The sequence below is a fragment of the Prionailurus viverrinus genome, chromosome A1, assembly GCF_022837055.1.
Source record: "Prionailurus viverrinus isolate Anna chromosome A1, UM_Priviv_1.0, whole genome shotgun sequence".
Taxonomy (NCBI): Eukaryota; Metazoa; Chordata; class Mammalia; order Carnivora; family Felidae; genus Prionailurus; species Prionailurus viverrinus.
Genome location: NC_062561.1, coordinates 144367202 through 144388491, shown reverse-complemented (window position 1 = coordinate 144388491; position 21290 = coordinate 144367202). Strand labels below are relative to the sequence as shown.

The 21290-nt window shown below is 41.8% G+C and overlaps 1 protein-coding gene across 1 annotated transcript in view; it reads right to left on the bottom strand.

Moving 5' to 3' along the window:
• Positions 1–1411: 1411 nt before the first annotated feature.
• The window catches only part of CMYA5 (cardiomyopathy associated 5), an 89808-nt gene continuing 69929 nt past the window's right edge, over positions 1412–21290 (bottom strand). Inside the window, exons 10-13 of the mRNA XM_047849103.1 lie at positions 10735–10868; positions 9365–9464; positions 6825–6998; positions 1412–2174 (exon numbers count right to left, since the gene is read on the bottom strand). Coding sequence (XP_047705059.1) covers positions 1928–2174; positions 6825–6998; positions 9365–9464; positions 10735–10868 — 655 coding nt within the window. The 3' untranslated portion in view covers positions 1412–1927. The remainder of the gene's footprint in view (positions 2175–6824; positions 6999–9364; positions 9465–10734; positions 10869–21290) is intronic.

Below are 21290 nucleotides of genomic sequence, written 5' to 3'. Positions count from 1 at the left end.
CCCAGGGGAAAGGCATAACTAAAGAATTTGAGTTAAAACCTGGAAGGAGCTGAAACAAGCTTCAACCTTAGTTCTTCCCATTATTCTGACTCTCTCCTTCATACCAGAGCTGCCAACTTGATGGCAGATGCTGCTGGTGCCCTGTCCCATTTACCTCCAACTCACCCCCAGCGCATTCGAGTGTACCAACAGCTGCATTAGGCAGTTGTCTGGTGACAATTCTGCATGAGATGACTTTCTTTCTCATTTCCTTTGTCTGAGGGCTTTCTGGAGACTGCAGGAGTTTGCAAGGAACACACCTGGAAAAGTGGGGGTGGGGGGGCAGTGGATGGGAACCTAATGCCCCCTGGATCAACCCTCAGCCAACAAGGATTGGACAGAGTGGTTAAGTGCCAGCTTCTGGAATGTTCTGGGTGGTTTCTAGGGTACCACCCGCACAAGTGAGCCCCAGTTGCTCAGAGTGGCAATACCCACTCATAAAACATGTCCTTTATTGGCTCTTCCCCCTTCCTGTCTTACTTTCCCCACTTCCTCCCGTGTGCTTCCCAGAATTCCTTCCTGTGTAAACAACCAGCCCTGCATCTTTATCTCCAGGTCTACTTTTGGAAGAACCCAAGCTGAGACAAATTCTAAAATTCATGTGGTTGCTACTACTGTTCCTGTTTTTAATTACATGACATTCTCACCAAAAAAGTAATAATGCCCATGGGTTGCTGATGAGTCAGAACCTGATGGTAACACTTTTAAGTCTTGACAGAAGTGAAGAGAACATTCTCAACAAAGCACTACATTGTTCCTTCTATTTCACTAAGTATCCACTTTGCCCGTAGCTGCTCTCATTTTAAAGCAGAGTTGTGATGGCTTTGGAGGGGCTCTACCAATGCAGTTACAGATCCAGTTTGGATTTTCTAGCTGTGAATCAAGAGAATTTAGAACAGATCTCAAAAGTAGGATATGATTTCCTAATTACAAGAAAGAAATGAATTCATAATTTAAAAAATCTATAAATAAGATCAAAGTATTTACATTATTGAAAACAAGAGCAATCATCTCAAAATGCCTTCTAGATTTATCAACTTGGCACACATATTTTAGGAAGAATTCAAGAGATTTCAATATAGTATCTAAAAATGACCAACTATTTCATTTTGGCAAAAAGAGATTCCCAGCTTCCTGTAGTTGACTGTAACTATGGGATAAAAGTGTTCAGATTTTAAAAGACGCATGTAAAATTCTTATGTGAAAGTTAGTCGTGACACAACCCACTGAAGCGTGATGGTCATTTACTCGGCCGTCTGTCCCAGTCCAGAGATGCAGGGCTCATAAGTTATATATAATAAGTTCATATAACAGGTTTTATTTTATAGACTCTAGCCATTTATTTAGCAAATGGAAATTTCTAATACCTAGCTCTTGTCTACATTTAAAATTTCAGGGAAAAGAGACTCATGTCCTACAGTACATATTATTACAAAAGAGTTCGTTATCAGCTGTGAACTATTAAAACTCCTTCTCTAATGATTAGAATCCAACATCCGTTAATGGAGTGAGGTGACATCTTTCTTATGGAAAAAGCCCATGTTTCTTGTCAGAGAAGGATATCCTGTCTGTCCATCACGGGTAAAACAGGTGGAAGACCACTTCTCTATTCTGGTGCCCAAATCAGGTATAAATTCTTTTAGTTTAGGGGAGAACGCAAACATACATAAAGCAAAGGGTAGAAGTTGTTTTTCCATCGTCTTTACTCAAACGCTACCTAGAAAGTCAACGTTTCCTTGGTGGTTTTGCTCACGTGCTGATCACTGTGCATGTAGCTATCATTAGTGCGAATGTATGGGAGACGTTTTGAATATATAGCACCCAAGGGAAAGAACAATAGACCCCCAAAATTTGAATTATTCTTCTCGCAAACTCTGAAAGCCAACAATCACTTGTGCCTTGCAGAATCTGGGGGCTCAATCCCCAGGTGCAAAGTACATTTTCCAGGTTTCTCCAGGGCAAAGGCAGGGTGAACACCCTCATTAAACCTGTGCCTGATGATGAAGAGAAACTGTCCACTTTCAGCATTAATGAAGAGAAGCCTCTGGTTATTGTAGTCCAACAGAATGCCCACCCTGGCGGGATGCTCAGTCACATGCACATCGCTCACAATGCCACTGTAGAAGAATGTATATCTGAAATGAAACAGAATGGGGAATTAAAAACTAGAAATCTTGAAAGACCATGGTGAAGAAGATCACTCGGTGATAACTAATTTTTCAGTTATTAACTTCACTACACAGTGAGTTGCAATAATGTTATCCCAATTCCTTTAACCAGATCCCTCCTAGATGCTAAAATGCATAGCTCATCTCAACAGACAAACACTTTTAATAATTTTGCTCCTTCTACATTAGGAGGCGGTCCCAGAATAACCAGCATATGCCTCCCTTGTGATTTTTCTCAACATTCTAATTCTTTCCCAGCTGCCCACATGTTTTAACTACCGCATTCATGGTGTCATTCTTTTGAATAAAACTCCTTTGAGGCTGCCATGTATTTTTAAAAGTACTGCAGGCTTGCCTTCCATAAAATGTATTACTTTTACAGCTTAAAAATGTTTTAAGTAACTTACATAAGGGCCTTTATGAAGTTTAAGAAAATTTTCATTATTTTTGCCCAACTTCATCCTTTGTATATGCACCCCCCTGCCCCAGACCAACTTTCCTTTTTATCTTCTGAATGTTTTTTTGCAGCCTTGCAGCTCAGGTGTGTTGCCTCTAATTTCTCTCTTCAATTCAAATAAATTCAACTCAACAAGTATTCACTGGGCATGTCTGTGAGCCCAGCACTTTACTAGGCCCTCTGGGGGCTACGAAGGACCACAGAGTACTGTCCTTGCCCTTGGGGAACCCAGACCCTCCTGACCAGGGAGGAAAACTCTGTTGATCACTTAAAAGTGGGCTATGGGTGAGGCTCCGTCTCAGGGCAGAGACTGGTAAAGTGTTTATACACACATTTAATGGACCTGTTTGGTTGTGAAAGGACAGGTTCAGGAGCAGGCTAGGAAGGGGAAATCGCTCAACAGAAGAGGCTAAATTGCTCTGGGCAAAAAGTAACCCAAGTTTGGTGTTTTCTCCGGGGAGTCTTAGAAGCAGAGGCTGGGGCCCTGAAAGTGGGAGAAGGGAAAAAATGAGATAGAAGCGATGAGGGAAAGATCAGTGGGGATGGTCTGAGGAGTGGAAGCACAGTGGCACTGGTGTGGCAGAGAAAGCCAAGGACCCTTAAGGCCTATGACGTCAGTGTTAAGGGCCCAGAAGCTTGAGTCCAGGTGTGTTTTGGGAATGGGAAGCTAGCAACTTCCCTGCAGAATAAACACCATGTGAGACAGCAGAGGTTCACGGGGATGTGAAAGTAAGCAAGGCGTACACAGTGATAAAGGACCTTTTCAATGTCTTGCCAGTGAGAGATCTGACAGAACAATAAGAATCTCAGGAAGCCCTGAAAGCCACAGAAAAGACCAAGGTTGCAAGTGGCAGTGACTGGGAACAGCAGCGTAGGCTGGGACTCTTACAGAAGGCTTTGGGAGCAGATGAGCTCATATTCAGCAAAAAGGAACAGTTGGAACCGGACATAGGTGGGAAAGAGGAAGGGGATCCAACCAGCAGGGACAGCAGAAGCAATGACGAGGTGGCAGAATAAGCCCACTGGTCATAGAGAACAGCACCGTCTGTCCGACAGGTTCGGAGAGGACATGTGAGTGACTGTGAGGATATTACATGAATAAGTAAAGTCAGGGGCCAGGAACTAGACCTGCCCTGTCCATCACAATTGCCACTAGCCACATGTGGCCACTTAAATTAAAATTAAAATGATATAAAATTCAATGTCCAATTCTGCAGTCCTCGTAGCCATATTTCAAAAGCCATCTGTGACACCATTTTTCTATCTTCATAGAACTTTTGAATGCACACCACTGGTCTAGAGAGTTCTGAACGCCCTACTGAGCTATTTTCCCCAAGTCATGCTTAGAAGGCCCCTGGTGCTCACAGGCCCAGCCCCAGTCAGTCCCTGAGCTAGTCCATAGAGGCCAAGGAGGGAGAGACATTCCTCAAAGCCTTGGCTCCACCAGTTCTGCAGGGCCTGGAATCTGCCCTGCCCTGCCCTGCCCTGCTTCCACCTCCATTTCCTATCCAGCATATCAGTTCCTTCTCTAGCCTCCACTCTGGCCTGAAACCAAGCCTGTCTGCCTGGAGCCCTCTTATCTGCCCAGCTTTTGCCTGCCCCTTCTTGGGACTGCTGGTGTCTTTCGAACAAAGATCGAAACTTGATTCTAGGTACCCATGTAATTCTGGAACTGCTCTACTGGGGCCCCCACGTCCCGGTGGGCCCACCTCTGTGAATCTCACTACTGGCCAAGACTGAGTCCAGCCCCTTTTGGTCGTGATGGTTTACTCCCCTTGGGTCTCCTCATCCTTCCCCCTTCCTGGTCATATTCCTGGATTCCTGTCTTGCCTGCGGTCCCATCTACAAACTGTAGATGTTTGTAGATTTTTGAGCAAAAACACAAGGGACATGATGGAAATGATATTCTAGAAATATTTGCCAGTTGCAACACACAGGATAGTGTGGCATGGGTGCAGACCTCGCCTGGAAGGTACAGGCATGGTAGCTGTGGTGGAGGAGGTGAAAAGGCTGTGAACTAGGGGAGAAAGTTTAGGAGTGGGCAGGAAGAAGTCCAGTTGATTCTATGTCCTCGGACCCTCTCCATTTCTCCTTTCCACCTATAATATCTTAAACCTTAGATTCTACCCAAGCAGTATCAACAGTAATACAGTTTGGTTTAAAATCATGAAGCCAGAAAAGTGAAATAGAGAGGGGTCTGCCACAGTGGTTATCACAGTGCCTTAAGGTGGGGTGCTCTATTTGAAACATGAAATGAAGGCACTCAAGGCTTGACCTCTCTGTGCTGTGACCACACAGACGGGCACACTCTTCCTCCCGGAACCCACAGAGCCTACCCTGGGCCTGAAAGAGCCGAAGACCAAACTTGTTGAACCTGTTGACAAGATACAATTCTGTATCTTGTCTGTACAAGAAGTTTGTTACTGGAGGCTAATCTATGGTTTTGGGGTTTCAAAGATTCAAGTGTTGGGGCACCTGGGTGGCTCAGTTAGTGAAGCATCTGACTCTTGATTCCAGCTCAGGTCATGATTTCACAATTAGTTAAGTTCAAGCCCTGCATCAGGGTCCCATGCTGACCCTGCAGAGCCTGCTTGAGATCTCTCTCTCTCTCTCTCTCTCTCTCTCTCTCTCTGTGCCCCTCCCTAGCTCATGTTCTCTCTCTCTCTCTCTTTCAAAATAAATTAACTTTTTAAAAATGTTAAAAAATAAATAAATAAAAAGATTCAAGTGCCTAAAGGAAATTTTCACGAAATCAATATCTGGTTCATGAAATCAATATCTGGTTCCAGCTCTAAATCTACTCATTATAATTTCTGGGTTTGAGAGATTTTAAACTCCAGGCAGGGGCTAGGCCCTTAAGCATTGCACAGCAATGAACATCAATTATCATAATTGCTCTGACTTGATGAAATGTGACTTTAAATAGCTCTTGGAGATAGTGTCCTTATGAACCATGTCAGAAAATCAAACTCTGTCAAATAGGATACAGGGAGGAATGTGCAGCCAGAGATATGCAAAATCCCAATCTGTGGGCCTTTTTCTGGGAACTTGTGAGCTCTGAAGGCTTCCTTTTTAAAGCATTACATTTGAATAATGCCTCACATTTTCCTGATACTTTACAATTTCAAGACTCTCCCCTGTACCTGACTTCATGTGATCCTCACAACCCAAAAATGTAGCATCCCTGTCCCTTGACAAGATAGATGAGGTCTATTAGGTATGCTCAAAGGGTTCAATGACTCCTGGTGAGTAGCCAACAGGAGGCTAATCAAGGATGGGGCCAGGACTAAAGTCAGGTTTCTAATAAAGACCACCCTGTGAGCATATTCAGATCATTCCATGCTTGCCTCATCTCTCTGAGACTAACACAGGTTATGGTGTTTACATAGTAACCAACCAAACAAAACTACAACTAATACAGTTAGCAAACTTTTTCTGTAAAGAGCCACATAGTAAATATTTTAGGCTTTGGGGGTCACTGGTTGCTGTTATGACTAGTCAGCTCTGCCACTGACATGCAAAAGTAGCCACAGACAATATGTAAACCAATGAGCATGACTGTATTCCAATAATAGTATCAGTAAAATTTTACAAAAACAGGCAGTGGTCCTATTTGACCTATAGGCTATAGTTTGCCAATTCCTGATATGGACCAATGAGAGGGGAATCGGGGACTCACTTCTTTTCTCACTCCTGTTGATTTCTCTGGGGAGGAAGCTTTTTAGTACTACCCTTGTCACCTCCTCCACCCTCAGGTGAGTTTAGAAGGAGAAATTGGCCATGCGTGGCATAGAGGTCACTCCTCACTATCTTTGGAGAATGAGCTGACTGATGAAACATACTTCCTTTTTTGTTTCTCCAGGGACGAACTCTGCCATGCAGGGTGGGGAAGGTGGCATGGCTGGGTGAAATCTATTAATAGGGTTCAATGTAAGAAATCTCCTTTCCCTCAGGTATGAATCACATTCACTAAAGTTGGCTTCCTCAGTAATCAGACTAACAGTTTAGTCTTCGTATGTTTGACTCTTTTGTTTTCTTTCTTTGTCGGCTCAGACTTGGACAGGGAAGTAGGATACTATTTGTTAGGTGCCTCAGAGACCTCTGCCTACACATTAACTCATGACACTTTGACCAAGAAGGGAAGCAAGGCTCCAGCTTACCTCTGTGGCTCAGAGCAGTGCATGTACCACGAAGTCTCCCCTTGTCCCAGGGTACCAGCCTGCACAGCTGAACGGGAGCAGATGCCAAGTCGGTAAGCTGGGCAGTCTGTGACTGTGGTTTCCCAGTAATGCTGGCCACAGGCAGGCAGCTCCTCACCCAGCACTGAGGGGATTCTGCAGACAAAGTGGATCACTTAAGCCTAGCACAGGTATCACCAGCTTTGATCTCCTAAACATCCACATTCACACAGTTGCACACAGTTTAGGCAGGATTCTATCCTTGGAAACTGCTGGAATTTGACTAGAGACATTTGTTGTCCATTGTGCCCCCAACTTTCAGCTCATTGCCACAGAACTGCACAAATTTTCAACATGCATTCAACATATTTCTGCTGCCACATACACCATGCATGTATAGTATACTGCATCTCTTGAAGAAGCTAAGAGCCAGGAAATAATTAGAATAATGGCAGGGGAAAAAAAGACATGGCACCATCTCTGTTTTCAGGGAGAGTGAGGAAATACAAGGGAGGAAGGTGGGGAGGTCCAAGAGAACATAACTTGCAAAGTTTTTTTCCAAAACATCAAGAGAAGACGAAGAAAAGTAGGAGGAGGTAGGGGAGGAGTCTCCAAAATCTTCTTTAACAATGAGTTCTGGTGTTTGCTGACCTTACTGGGCACAGAGACCAAATGAGGTGCAGCTCTTAAATGGCAAGACAGCCGGTGAGGCCAGAGCAGAGTGTAGAACTGATCAGGAGTGATGAGTGTGCTTTGTAGAAGCTGTGGTCAACAGTCTTTGGGACTCTGGCCTCTTTGGATTGTAGTAGGGGCACCTGAGAGGTTGTTGAAAGGTCTCCTTTTGTCTCACCTTAGCTATTTTTGTAACAGGCACCGTGAAATGAACCCAAGCACTTTCAACTGCTGATGGGTGACCTTGTTTGCATGAAGTACTCAATCCTGCTTTGAAATGGCTGAGACAGCAAGGAAGCATTTTTAATTTAAGCAGTGTTAATATTCAGTCAGCACCCTCTCCTTTTTAAGAGATGAGAAAATGATTAATGCAAAGGAATGTATTTCACTTTCTCGTGTCTTTACCCAACAACCTCCTTTCAAAGAGGTGGATACTGACAGGCCCTTGCCCTCTGAGCAAAGCCTGGCTGCCTGATATTTATGAGCTAATTTTCAGGTTAATAATAAATAAAGGTCTATGAAATACATTACAGTTACCATCAGTTACCATCTATGAACTCTAACCGACTTCCAGTCTATTTCTTTTCTTTTTGATTTTTTGAAAAATCAGAAAAAGAAAAGCCCAATCTATTTCTTAAACCTTTTTTTCCTCTGGGGGCGCCTGGGTGGCGCAGTCGGTTAGGCGTCCGACTTCAGCCAGGTCACGATCTCACGGTCCGTGAGTTCGAGCCCCGCGTCAGGCTCTGGGCTGATGGCTCGCAGCCTGGAGCCTGTTTCCGATTCTGTGTCTCCCTCTCTCTCTGCCCCTCCCCCGTTCATGCTCTGTCTCTCTCTGTCCCAAAAATAAATAAACGTTGAAAAAAAAAATTTTTAAATAATAAAAAAAAATAAAAAAAAAAAAACAAAAAAACCTTTTTTTTCCTCTGAATTCACTTATTTGTATATTTTTTAGCACCTACAACATTCCAGGCCCTATGCTAGATTCTGGGAATTCAAAGATGCAGAATACAGGGCTGCTCCTTGAGGATTATTCAAGACAGAGTGGCTAACAAACAATCCACCTGCTCTCAGACCTTTTCACAGGTAAGATCAAAGGGCGCTGGGGCCCAGAGAAGACTTCCAGGAGCAGCTAGCACTTGAGCTGGGCCATGCACCGTAGTGAATACGGTGAATAGCAACCAGAAGGGAAAACCACACAGGACATTGCTGGCAGCCACAGTGAGGGACTGAGGGCTTGCCGGCAGCCATGTGGGAGGCACATGCATGCCAACAGCTGCCTGTGTCTCACATGTTTTACACTTTTCAAAAGCCTTCACATACTTTCTCACATTTGACCATTTGCCCCTCACAATGACCGTGAGAGATTGCAAGCAAATTGCAGATCAGTCTCCCCATGGGGCCCTCGGCTTTTGGCTCTTTAGTACTCCTTTTTCTGGGAGCTCCTGGGTGGGGAGGGACAAGAAAGTCTGAAACTCTGAAAGTCCTCCCTGTGGCCAGAAGCAGAAACTCAACAAAATGTCATTCTCCTCTCTTCAAAACCTGGTCTGCTATTGAAAATAACAGAAGAATTTAGCCTAGACTCTTTTTTTCATTAAATCAGTGATGGTACCTGAAAACAGCCTATGTTTTAAGCAAAACCATCTGTGCTTGTGTTTGCAATACAAATACTGACACTTACTCCAACTTAGGAACTACTGGCACTTTCTCCCTAGTGATGAGCCGTACCCGAACCGTATGGGTATGCTCGTGATGATATTCAATACTATACTCCCAGGTATGTCCATTAAACCAAGAACATGCGCAGGCAAGGCCACACCAGGGCGACACCCCTCTCAGAACACTCAACTTACTCTGTCAGCCGTCTCCTCTCAGAGAAGCTGATCACTGTCCCATTTGAGGAAATCTGCAGGGCAGGATGAGCCGTTTCTCGCAACAGAAGAAATCGGGTTCCTGTTGCAGTTATGAACATAAGATTATAAGATGACCATAATAGTAAGTGCTGTCCCTGGGCCAAGCCCCACATTTCAGACTGCAGTCTCCCTCTCCCCTGACATCAAAATGCCCTGCTCAGTGTCTTCAGATCCACAAGCTGGAAATCTCATCCATGACAAACAAGGCCTGGGTGAGTGCTAATGACCACGTGCCTGCACCTGGTGCTGCGGTGCGCCTCGCATAGTCGAGCTCCCTCTGCTATGCAAACTGTGCTCCTCTGGCCAGCGACATCACCTGGAAACTGGCTAGAAATGCAGAAGCTCAGGCCCGTCCTGACCTCCTGAACCAAAATCTGCACTTTCTCAGGCTCCTCGGGAGATTCACGTGCACGTGAAAGTCTGAAGATGCACTGGTGTCAGCCGAGGGAGTGGTTCTAACAGTGGAAGATCCAGGCACCATATTAGGACTGGAGGGGAAATATTTCTGGGAAGGCAGCCCTCATGTCCTCTCCTGTAAACATCAGGCTGGCCCTGACCACATCACAAACAAGGCTTGTGCACAAGTTTTTGCTGGTTAAGCAAATCACTTGATGTACCGCCCTCAATCTTCTGCCATCTTTGGGTCGAGGGTAAGATAAGAAAATGATCACCTTTGCATCTCTCACTTTTCACAATAATTGAGAACAGCCAAGTATTTTTTTATGGGCATCATTTGGCTATTTTCTCCAAAATGTCATTGAACAGCTTTATCACTTCCTTGAGTTATTCACTCATTTATTCAACAAACATTAATTGGCACAAACTATGTGCTAGGCACCAGAAATAAACAGAAGAATGAGACTGGAAGCTTGCTCATAGAGTTTACAGTGTAATAAAATAAGAATATCCCCATCCCACTGGCCCTAACACACACTCAAAACATGCCCACTAATTATAGCACATTGAGAGCCAAACAAGAATCATCTGGGGGGATTAAAAACACATGTCAGAGCCCATATGCATTTCCAGATCAATCAGATCAGAGTCTCCATGAGTGGGGCCCCAACATCGGTCTTTTTTAAGTACCCTGACTGATGGCTAATGGGTAGCCAAGTTGAGAACTTCTTAAACCAGATATCTAAAAGAAATATCTTGGTCTTTAACCAATGTTGGGTCCTCATGCCAAGAACCTAGTCCAAGAGGTTGGAGCTTTAAGAAGTAGTCTTCTACAGTGTCTTCTCTAGGTGTTAGAAGGAAAGAAATGGAAATGCTTGGAAATAGTTCTCTGTGTGTGTATGAAAAAGAAGTACCTCTGGTGGAAATGAGGGCAGCTTCACTCTGCTCGCTTGCCCCAAATGCATTGATGGCTCTCACGTAGAAAAAGTAATTGTCATTGGGTTGGAGGTTAACTTTCAGCTGGAGTCCTTTAATTCCAGAGAAGGATCTAAACACAAAAGAAAAACGAATTTAAATACCGGGTCACACGCTAAACAACTCATCATATTTCAATCCTGGAGTGAATGAACATTTTTTATTAACAACAAATAACTTATTTTTCCCTTTTGGTGACCACCGAGTTAGCAAGCCCGATTCTACAAAATGTTTATGGTCCGCAAAGATTACTTAATCAAATCACTTCTACCTTTGTCAACTTTGTCCAATATATGCCTTCCAGAATGCTCCTGAAATGAACCAAACTTTTTTTTAAAATTCAGAAAACAGACTAATTTTGTGGTTAATGAGTCTGCAAGAATATATTACTTTATCAATTTCTGCCTAAGAGGGCATTTCTGGATTAAGATGATGTTAAGCCAATCTATAATACCACAGATCCTAATATCTAATTAGCAGATCCAGCATAGTGGAAAACTTAAGGTGAGTGATGATTTTGTACATGGCCATCATACAAAAGCCAGTCAAGTTATAGAAACAGAAGAGCCCTAAAGAATACAATATCTTTTAAAAAATATTTAAGTTTATTTATTTTGAGAGAGAGAGAGAGAGAGAGAGAGTAAGCAGGGAAGGGGCAGAGAGAGAGAGAGAGAGAGAGAGAGAGAATCCAAAGCAGGCTCCTCACTGTCAGCTTAGAGCCCGATGCAGGGCTTGATCTCACAACCCTGGGATCATGACCTGAGCTGGTATCAAGAGTCAGACACTTAACCGACTGAGTAGCCTAGGCGCCCCTAGAAGACAATATCTTGTAAAGCAAGTTTAGTCCAAGCAAGAAAAGCAAGTTCTAATTGCCAAATAAAATCCCCAAAGTTTCTGTTTCTAAATCTCCCGTGTAGATTAAGATAAAAGGCTGGTAGTGGTATCTAAGTGGCAACAGGCTTACAATAGCCCAACCATTTAAACACATACAGACTTGCTGGATTTGAACAGAGAGCTCTCAGAACTTGCTGGGGAGCTGAAGTAGTTTGTGCCTCTTTTCTATTCTCTTGATCTGCTTGATAGCATGGCCCAGAGCATGTATACAAGTAAATTACACAACTGCTCTTTTTTTTCAGCCTCTATTTGGAGAGGCTTTGGAGAGAGTTACAAGTTAGGCTTCTTACTGAGGAATTCCTAATCTGAGTGCTAATGCCAGGCTCTGTTCCCTGGAGATCTTGCCTTTGGATAATGGTCAGTGAAAACAATAGTACAATACCCTTCCTGCTCGTTCTCAGAAGGTTTTTTTTTTTTCTTTTTAATCCGTTTGCTTGTTTGTTTTTGTTTTTCTTTGTGTTTGTTATCAACAAATGTACTACAAAAGTGTTTGAATCAAAGATTTTTTTCAGGTCACTTCTACTTCTGTAGATTTATTTCACTTCTCAGTACCTGCCTTAGAGAACACCATGGAGAATCAGAAGAAGGAAAAAGCATCATTGATTCAAAAAACAAACTAATCAAAAAGTTTTCAAAAGCAGGAAATATGTACAAAGTAACAATGCCCTCCCCCACCACGGCTAAAAGTGAAAAAACACCCCGTCTTCCTCAGAAAGAAGGGGACAGAGGAGGGGAGCAGACTGGGTCTATTTGTGTATATGCTATTTAGTCCCTGTCTGGAAGAGACCACTGGAGACTGCTCAGATGTTATTGGCGGTTATTTCAGAACCTACCACCTGACCCAGCCCTCCACAAGCACTATCTTTAGATGCACAGGGGATCAATGAGCCACATGTTCACAGACAACTAATTATGCTTCAGTTAGTTAATGAAAACCCACGTCCTATGATTAAGAATGTAATTCCTGACTAATATCTAGCATATTATTCTGGGGTGGATGTATTGCTTATCTTATTTGATTTGATGACTAAAGAGATGTTTTAAATGTATGCTAATTATAATAAGCTGTAAAATTATTGTCTCAGTAAGCATACTTGGGCCTGTACTGAATTAACTTCATTCACTCATGAAATAAATGTCTGTCAATCACTTGTGTGCTTCCGTTACCCTGAAGCCTGAGGGGCTTTTAGCAAGACTAGGTGAGGAAATTTTAGTTTCAGAGAAGGGATAAAACATGCTGGCTTCATTTCATAACAATGAGATTGTTAAATACCAAAAATACTGATTTGGGGGAAGTGTTTGCCTTGAAGTTTTAGGAAGTTTGTCAAGGAAAGAATTCCATATATATAATCAACTGCATCCTATGTCTCACCACTCATTTAAAGAATAAAGGTCTACACGGTATTGAAGTCAGAATATGGAATCAGATCCTGCTTTCAGTATGTGAACAGGCCGTGCAGAGTTGATAGATATGCACGATGCCCTCATTGCATCTGTGAAATAAAAGCACTAGGCATGAGCACGAAAATGATGTGAAATGTCATAGAGTTTTATTGGTGACAAGTTGTCATCTTATGCTCCAGCACCAAGAACAAAGCAAAAAATCTCACATACAAATGGTTTATCTCCATGTCTTTTTACTTGTCTGACCTCATCACTTGAATGCCATAAAATTCCTCATATTAGCTTTCCTTGCTTTGTAGCCAAATAAAAACTTTTTTTTAATGTTTATTTTTTTAGAGAGAGAGAGAAACACAGAGTGTGAGCAGGGGAGCGGCAGAGAGAGGGAGACACAAAATCTGAAGCAGGCTCCCGGCTCCAAGCTGTCAGCACAGAGCCTGACACAGGGCTCAAACTCACGAACCACACGATCATGACCCAAGCAGAAGTAGGGCGCTTAACCGACTGAACCACCCAGGGCCCCACCCAATAAAGACTTAAAAATTTGGAATTTGAAATCTGAAGAGTGGCACTCTTCCACAGATGATAATTTTTTTAATTGCAGAAACAAAAACATCATCACTGCAACCGAACCCACATGACTTATTCAAAGTGTAGTTTGCAGTAGGACCCAGATTCACAGAATATCCAAACTGAGGTAAGTGATTACACAACACATGGAACCACAGCAAGTTGTTGGTGCTTAGGTAAGAGGGATGTTAGCCTCGTCAGTACTATGACTGATCTATGTGAGAAGTCTAAAGCCAAGAGTAAAATTCAAAAGACAGTAAGAAATGTGAGTCAGATGGCCTCACTTTGGGTCATAAGTGTGGAATTCTCCCTATAAGAGCCATACTGCAGTGTAGGGGACAGCTCTCTATGTGCAATTTTCAGGAATGTGAGGGCAAGGAAGCATCTAGAAACCCTGATGCATCAGCAATTAGCAGATTGCTGGTGGAGCATAAGCATGCCGAGGAGTACAATCCCACCTTTCTGTGCTCAGCAGGTCTTTGAAAGACTTTCAGCTGCTCATCTCTCCACTGGTAGAACAAATGACATTTGTTAAACTCCAGTGCTGTAATGCAGAGAGAAACTTTCAAGGAGACCCACAGAAGTCCAAAAGGCTACGGTAAATGAGACTGTTCCCCCCTTCTGTTGTTTCAGAAGGCAAATGAGTGGAAGCCACTGGGAGCCAATGTCTGCCCAATATAAGGAAGGCCTTTGTAGCTTGAGACCTTTCACAAGGCAGTCTAAAGTTTGACACAACCTACCATACAGACAATGGGGCAAGAATCATTTTACGTGGGAATTGAAAAGGGTCTTCATGAAGTAAAAAAACCATTAGGGACCTAATGCTCAATGAGAAAATACTAAAAGCATTCCTATAAGTTGAAGACATGGACATGAGGTTAAAAAAAGAAGTCATGCAGGGGCAACCTAACCTACCAAGAGTTCTAAATTACAAAGCTAAGGTAATGAAAACTGCATGGCACTGGGACATAAACAGATGGATCAATAGAACACGTGACAGATTATAAAGGTCAGGAATGGAGCCAAACACAGGCTCTTAAGTAGATAATAACGGAAGTATTTCAAATCAGAAGGTCAAATGATGGGTTTTCTTCCTCGGACAGCTGGATAGTCATACTGAAAAAATAAAGTTGGATTACTAATTTCACACTTGCTACTGAAATAAATTTCAGATGATAAAAGATCTAGTTTTTAAAAATGAAATCACTGGATACTAAAAAAAACATAAGAGAGAGGATTTTTAAATAGGAGACAAAAACTAAAGCTATTTTAAAAGGAGATTGATAAATTCAACTAAAATAATATCAAAAGGTATACATGGCATATGCAACATGATTCATCACCACAGAGACATCAGTCAAAACCACAATAGATGGCACCTCACACCTGTTAGAATAGCTATTATCAAAAAGATAAGAAGTAACAACCATTGGCAAGAATGTGGAGAAAAGGGAACCCTTGTGTACTGTTGGTGGGAATGCAAAATGGTGCAGCCACTGTGGAAGACAGTATGGAGGGTCCTCAAAAAATTAAAAACAGAGCAACCATATCATCTAGCAATTTCACTGCTGGGTATTTATCCAAAGAATATGAAAACACTAACTTAAAAAGATACCTGCATCCCCATGTTCACTGCAACGTTATTTACAATAGCCAAGGAATGGAAACAACCTAAGGGTCCATCAATGGATTAAAGAGGATGTGAGATATTTCTATATCTAGGCCTACAGACCTAGCTCACAATGGAATAATACTCAGCTATAAAAAAGAACAAAATCTTGCCATTTGTAACAACATGGATGGACCTAGAGTATATAATGCTAAGTGAAACAATGCTAAGTCAGACAAAGACAAATACCATATGATTTCACTTACTTGTAGAATCCAAAGAAAAATGAGCAAACAAAACAGAAACAGACTCATAAATACAGAGAACCATCTGGTGGTTGCCAGAGGGGAGAGGGGTGGGAGGATGGGTGATATAGGAGAAGGGGATTAAAAGATACAAACTTCTACTTATAAAATATGAGGATACAAGGTACAGTATTGGGAATACTGTATGTTAGTACAGTTAATAGTATGTTAATGGTATGTAATAACTTTGTATGCTAAAAGATGATAGCTACATTTATTGTGATCACTTCATAAGGTAGATACGTATTAAATCACTATGTCATATGCCTGAACCTAATATAATATTGAATATCAATTACAAATCAATTTAAAAATTATGCATGGCAAAAAACCTTCAAAAGAAATTAGCAACCCGTGTTGTAGATGAGTACTAATGTTCTTTAAAAACCAAAGAACTTCTACAAATCAATAAGGAAAAAACTATAGTCCAACAGGAAAAAAAAATAGGTAAAGGAAATGAATAGTTCACAGGAAAGAAAGTACATGGCTCTGAAACATATGAAATGATGTTCAACCTATTAATAGTAATGCACACTGAAACTATAATAAGATTCTATCTTCTACCTATCAAGTTGTCAAAGATCAAAAGTTTTATCATACCCTATGCAGGCTAGGATATGAAGAACAAAGCACTCTTCTTGTATGCTTCTAGCCTGTGTGTAACAGCCACAACCTCTACGTAAACAGTTTGGTAATATCTATCAAAACCCAAAATGTAAAACGTCTATCCAGTCATTCTATTTCTAAAGAATTTTTTCAATGTTTATTTATTTTGAGAGAAAGAGAGAGAGAGAGTGTGTGTACCCATGCAGGGGAGGGGCAGAGAGAGAAAGAGAGAGAGAATTCCAAGCAGGCTCCATGCTGTCAGCACAGAGACCCATGTGGGGCTCAATCTCACAAACCATGAGATTATGACTTGAGTGAAATGAAGAGTTGGATGCTTAACCAACTGAGCCACCCAGGTACCCCAGTCATTGTATTTCTAGGAATTACAGATAATCTGGTACACGTGTGAAATGATATATGATAAGGTTTTTTCTGCAGCATTGTTTGTGATAGCAAGAAAATGGAAACAACTTAAGTACCTTTCAATTGGTTAAATAAATTAAATTATATTCTTAAACCCGAATATAATGGAATTGTTCTTAAAATTGAGACAGTTCCATATCTATTGGTACAGGATACTCACCAAGAAATATTTTTAAATAAGAAAAGCAAGGGTGGTAGAAATATCTATAGTATGCTACCATTGGTTGCAAAAATATAGAGATGTTTGTATACACACATCTGAAAGGATAAATATGAATCAGGTAAGAGTAGTTGCCTCCAGGGAGAAGAATTGAGTAGGTGACAGATAAATAGAAAGGAGACTTAATTTTCACTGTATCCCTTTGTATCTTTTGAATTTTGTACCATTTGGATATTATCCAAAATTAATTAAATAATTTACTTTTAGAGCTAGATTACAAGCTCAGGAGTTGGTTGAATGTGTTTGCAGAACACGTGTTAATTTGAATTTTGTATAGTAGCTTCTCTAGGAATTCGATAATTCAACAATTTGTGTGGGATGGAAGAAAGGAGTGTATGTGTGTTTTAGGGAACCTGAGGGGCTGGTAATACTGAGGAGTGACTGCCTCTGCGTTGCCGTGTCTAACACCTAGACTTAGCATGTTTTCTCCCTGGCAGAGGGGGGCGGCATGTGTACAAACAATATGGAGGAATCCAGTGCCATTACTCCTGGAAGCAGCCTACGGATGGTGCTGTCACTGCAGTGCACAACAGATGGCTAAGTACAAATTGTTTGTTAAAAACACAGTGGGTTCTTGCTAGCATTCCTGTTGGCTGCACCAACATTCAGCCGGTCAGTCAACACCATTTCATGTGAACTGTGAACAGAGCACATGGCTGGGCCCTAGGGGACCAGCTAGTAGTGTTTCCCAGACCTGCCCGGACACATTAGACCTTCTGAATTGGAATTTCTTAAGGAGGCCTGTGAATCTAAGCTTTTACAAGCAACCCAGTTGATTTTTATGATCAGTTAGGTTTGGAAAACACACTCATAAGATAGAGTGGGCTGAGACGGGATGGGAGGGAGAAATAGGAAAAAGAAGAAAAATCCATGAGAACATAAGCAACATTAAATGCAAGAACTAACTTTTGCTGTTGGAAGCCATTTTAAAAACCTAAACTGTATAAACATGGAACTTTCTGTTTTAAGATGAAAAACTTTAGTTAGATCAGGATTAAGAAGAAAATTCTTTATATATGGATTTTTTTTTAACTTGGTAAAATAAAAATTTTTGAACAGGACCATTTTTCTTTTGATAAATGAGGACATTATGAGATTCAGTGTTAACTAAACATCACTATTCATAATAGCGTAGGAACACGAGGGCTGAACACTGCCAACCTTGGGACTCAGGCTCTCCTGTAATTAGATTTCTCACAAAAATCTAAGTGAGCCAAAGGATTCCAGCAGAAGGATCCTGGAGTTTTGTTTTCTCTGTAGTTCCCCTCCAAAGCCTGAATGATAGCATTTCTATTTCAGGCAGAGAAGCCCAGGAGTCTAGTAACATCCATTCCTCTGGATTCTCTAAATTTTCCTTAACCACTTTAAGGCCACATATGTAGACAATTACTTGAGGTCCCTATAGCACCACCCGCCTGGAATGGTGATTTAACATTACATTTTCAGACCTTGTTTAAAAAATGATTACATCGGCAATGTTTTTGCAATTTTTGTAAAACTGCTCTTAAAGACAATCACTATTATCTTGTTCAATAGCCCTTATATAAAGATCTACATGAAAAATTCATCTTAGAGCTGAATGTCAAGAAATATAATTGTCTCTTAGTGAAATGTTATGCTTCCTTTTTATAAAAAGACGAGTTATGTAATCTCTTTCTCCCTCTTGCTGTCTCCCCCTCTCTTGTTTTCACCTTAGCTACCAGGAAGTTCAGATTGAAATTTTATGTTCCATTGAGCTACTGTTCTTAACCTGTACTTTCTGATACAATCTCCTCACCCCTGCATGATCTGGCTCTTGTTCTTACATGATTGTTTCTAGTCGTTCTATTATGTCTAGGTCTTTTATAGTGAACAATTTGAATCCTTTTGGAAATTGACAGAACATAAGGTAGAAGTGAAGGAACAGTCTGGGTTTTCATTGATTGAGGTTTTACTATACAACCAGGAGGTGTATAGGATTGTAAATGATCAAAGTTAATTAGATTCATTTCGGAAGAAAGATTTCTTTTAGGAAAAGCTAAATGCCAAGAATCCTGGGTAAGGGAGTGGGAATCATCCCATAACTCACTCTCCCAAGTGCTCCTTGCTGAGAGATATTACCTGCGTCAGGAAAACAATACCATGTAAACATTGGCTATTAGCTCTTAAATACTCAATAAATTTTGGTCCGTTCATGTCAATGATCCTCCTATCACCCTGTGAAGCAAGCTTGGAGCAGGAATAACTGCCTCCTCCATGAGGAGGAAGTCAATGATTTGAAGGTCAAATCATTTGCTGTTGACAATTGGTCATCACCTATCCAGCCAAAAATTTGGTACAAAGTTTTTTTAAAAAGAAAGAAATGCTGGGATTCTTCATATCCTATTCAGGTACTAAGTTCATTAGAAAACTCGCCCCTATTTGTCCTTATTATACAGACAGAGTGGCAGCTGTCCCCAGCTAGAAAACCCAACCATGAGAGACAATTCTGTTCCTGCCCCACCATGTGTGGCCCTGAATGCTGGAAGCAGGAGGAACATGAGTTTACAGGCCCAGCACCCAGACCCCAGCTCACCCTGGGGATGCTTCTGGGGAGGGGGACCCAGGGAGGGTTTCTACACCCTACAGCCACAGCCAGGGTGGCAGGGGAAGGGGCAGGAAGTTCACTACCAACTACTTTTGTGGTGTATTGAGTCTCACAGATTTGTCATTCAGTACACAGCTTCTCTCTGCACAGCCCACACAGCTAATCCCTGTACTATATTTCTCTCAGTTTTCCCTCCTCCACCCACAGTTCTGCTGACTTCTCTCCACACAGGAGAGACAGAACAGCTGAGGAAACAGCCGAGCGGTGGAAAATTTTTGAAAGTGTTTTGAGCCCACCCAACCTGAGGAGAGCATTCAAAGAAAAACAGGAAAGGGTGAGTAGGAGCTCCCTCAGCCCCCACACACAAGCCGGGGATTGTCACTCCCGCCCACCGCCCAATCCCAACAGGGGCCGACTGCTGGGACCCAGCCATGATGCCCACACACAAAAATATGCAAATGTGTTTTCTGTGGGGATTACGGAATGGAGGCAATTGCTTGGCTATTTCAGATACCACGTCATGGAACTTGGGGGCTCAGTAGGCTCACTCCATTCAAACACTCACTGTAAGAGTTTGCCCAGCACCTTTGGTCTTAAATTGGAACATTTAGAGGCCATCATACTGGGAGAATGAATGCAGGTCTGAAGATGCAGGTCCTTCTGTTCTGGCAACAAAAATCAGATTCCCCAGTCTAAACGGTAATCAATGCCCTCCTTGTGTGTGTGTACGTTCATCTTACTCATCCTTTTCTCCATTCTTTTCATTTCCTTTCAACTTCTCTTCCTACTCCAGACCAGAGCCTTTAAGGCTATCTGTCTCTTCAGAAATTGAAGGTGAGAAAGAGACATGAACTCATTTAGTTCTCAATTCGCTTTAGTCTTCCCTCTCTACTGTACCAGAGACTCTAGCCAGCTAGATGACCTGGTTGTGGCAAGGCCAGAAGGAGGCTGGCTACTCCCCTCATTCATTCACTCATTCATTCATTTAACAGAACTTTATTGAATATCTACACAGATAAGTTGCCCATCCAAACACACCACACAAAACACCCAAACACACCACATCAAAAAGAAGGAAACTTTGATCCCATTTACTCCCCAACAGTGACCTCTGTATCAATTTTTGGATCTGGTTTAGCGTAAGATTTTTGGATAGAACCCGGAACCAATGTAAAGGTTATGTGACCAATGGCTAAACGAGATTATAAGTGCCATAGAGTGATCCATTAAATGGTTTCTAGTCCATGAACTAGGCTGGTCTTATCTCCTAGCTAAGCACCCAAGCACTAAAATTAATTCATTCACCATTCTGTGCTACTTTTCAGCACAGGTTATTTTGTTCCCATTTTGAGTAAGAGATTATCCTCAAATCCGGCCTAACTTTTCTTGTTGGTATCAGTATTATGTGTTCAGTGCTAATTGATATTAACCCATTCAGGTAACACATATTTATTGAGTACTTACAATATGCCAGATAGTGTCCCAGACACTGAGGCTGCAAATTTACATAATGATCCCTTCATGGAGACAACAAGTGAGTGGGATCAGATAACTCTTGGCTTGCTGTTCTTTCCAAGACAAAAATAACTCTAATTATGTACTGCTGTACAGAGAACCGAAGTGAAGAATGTGGTTCTAATAGAATGGAACAGTAGGGATTGTTTGCATTTTGACTAGACGTGATCAAGTTTTAAGTTTATCAATTCTACTATCTGACTAGCTGTGTACAGTTGTTATCTTAGAGATGCAACAATACAGATCATAGTTAAATAGTTCATAATGTTTTATAGTTTTGATCCATCAGACTCTGTAAGGAATACTTTCAAGGTAGTTGTAAGCACCAGATAGTCAAAAGACTATGGCACATGGCCACTTTTCCTTTCCTCTCAACTCTTAAGTTG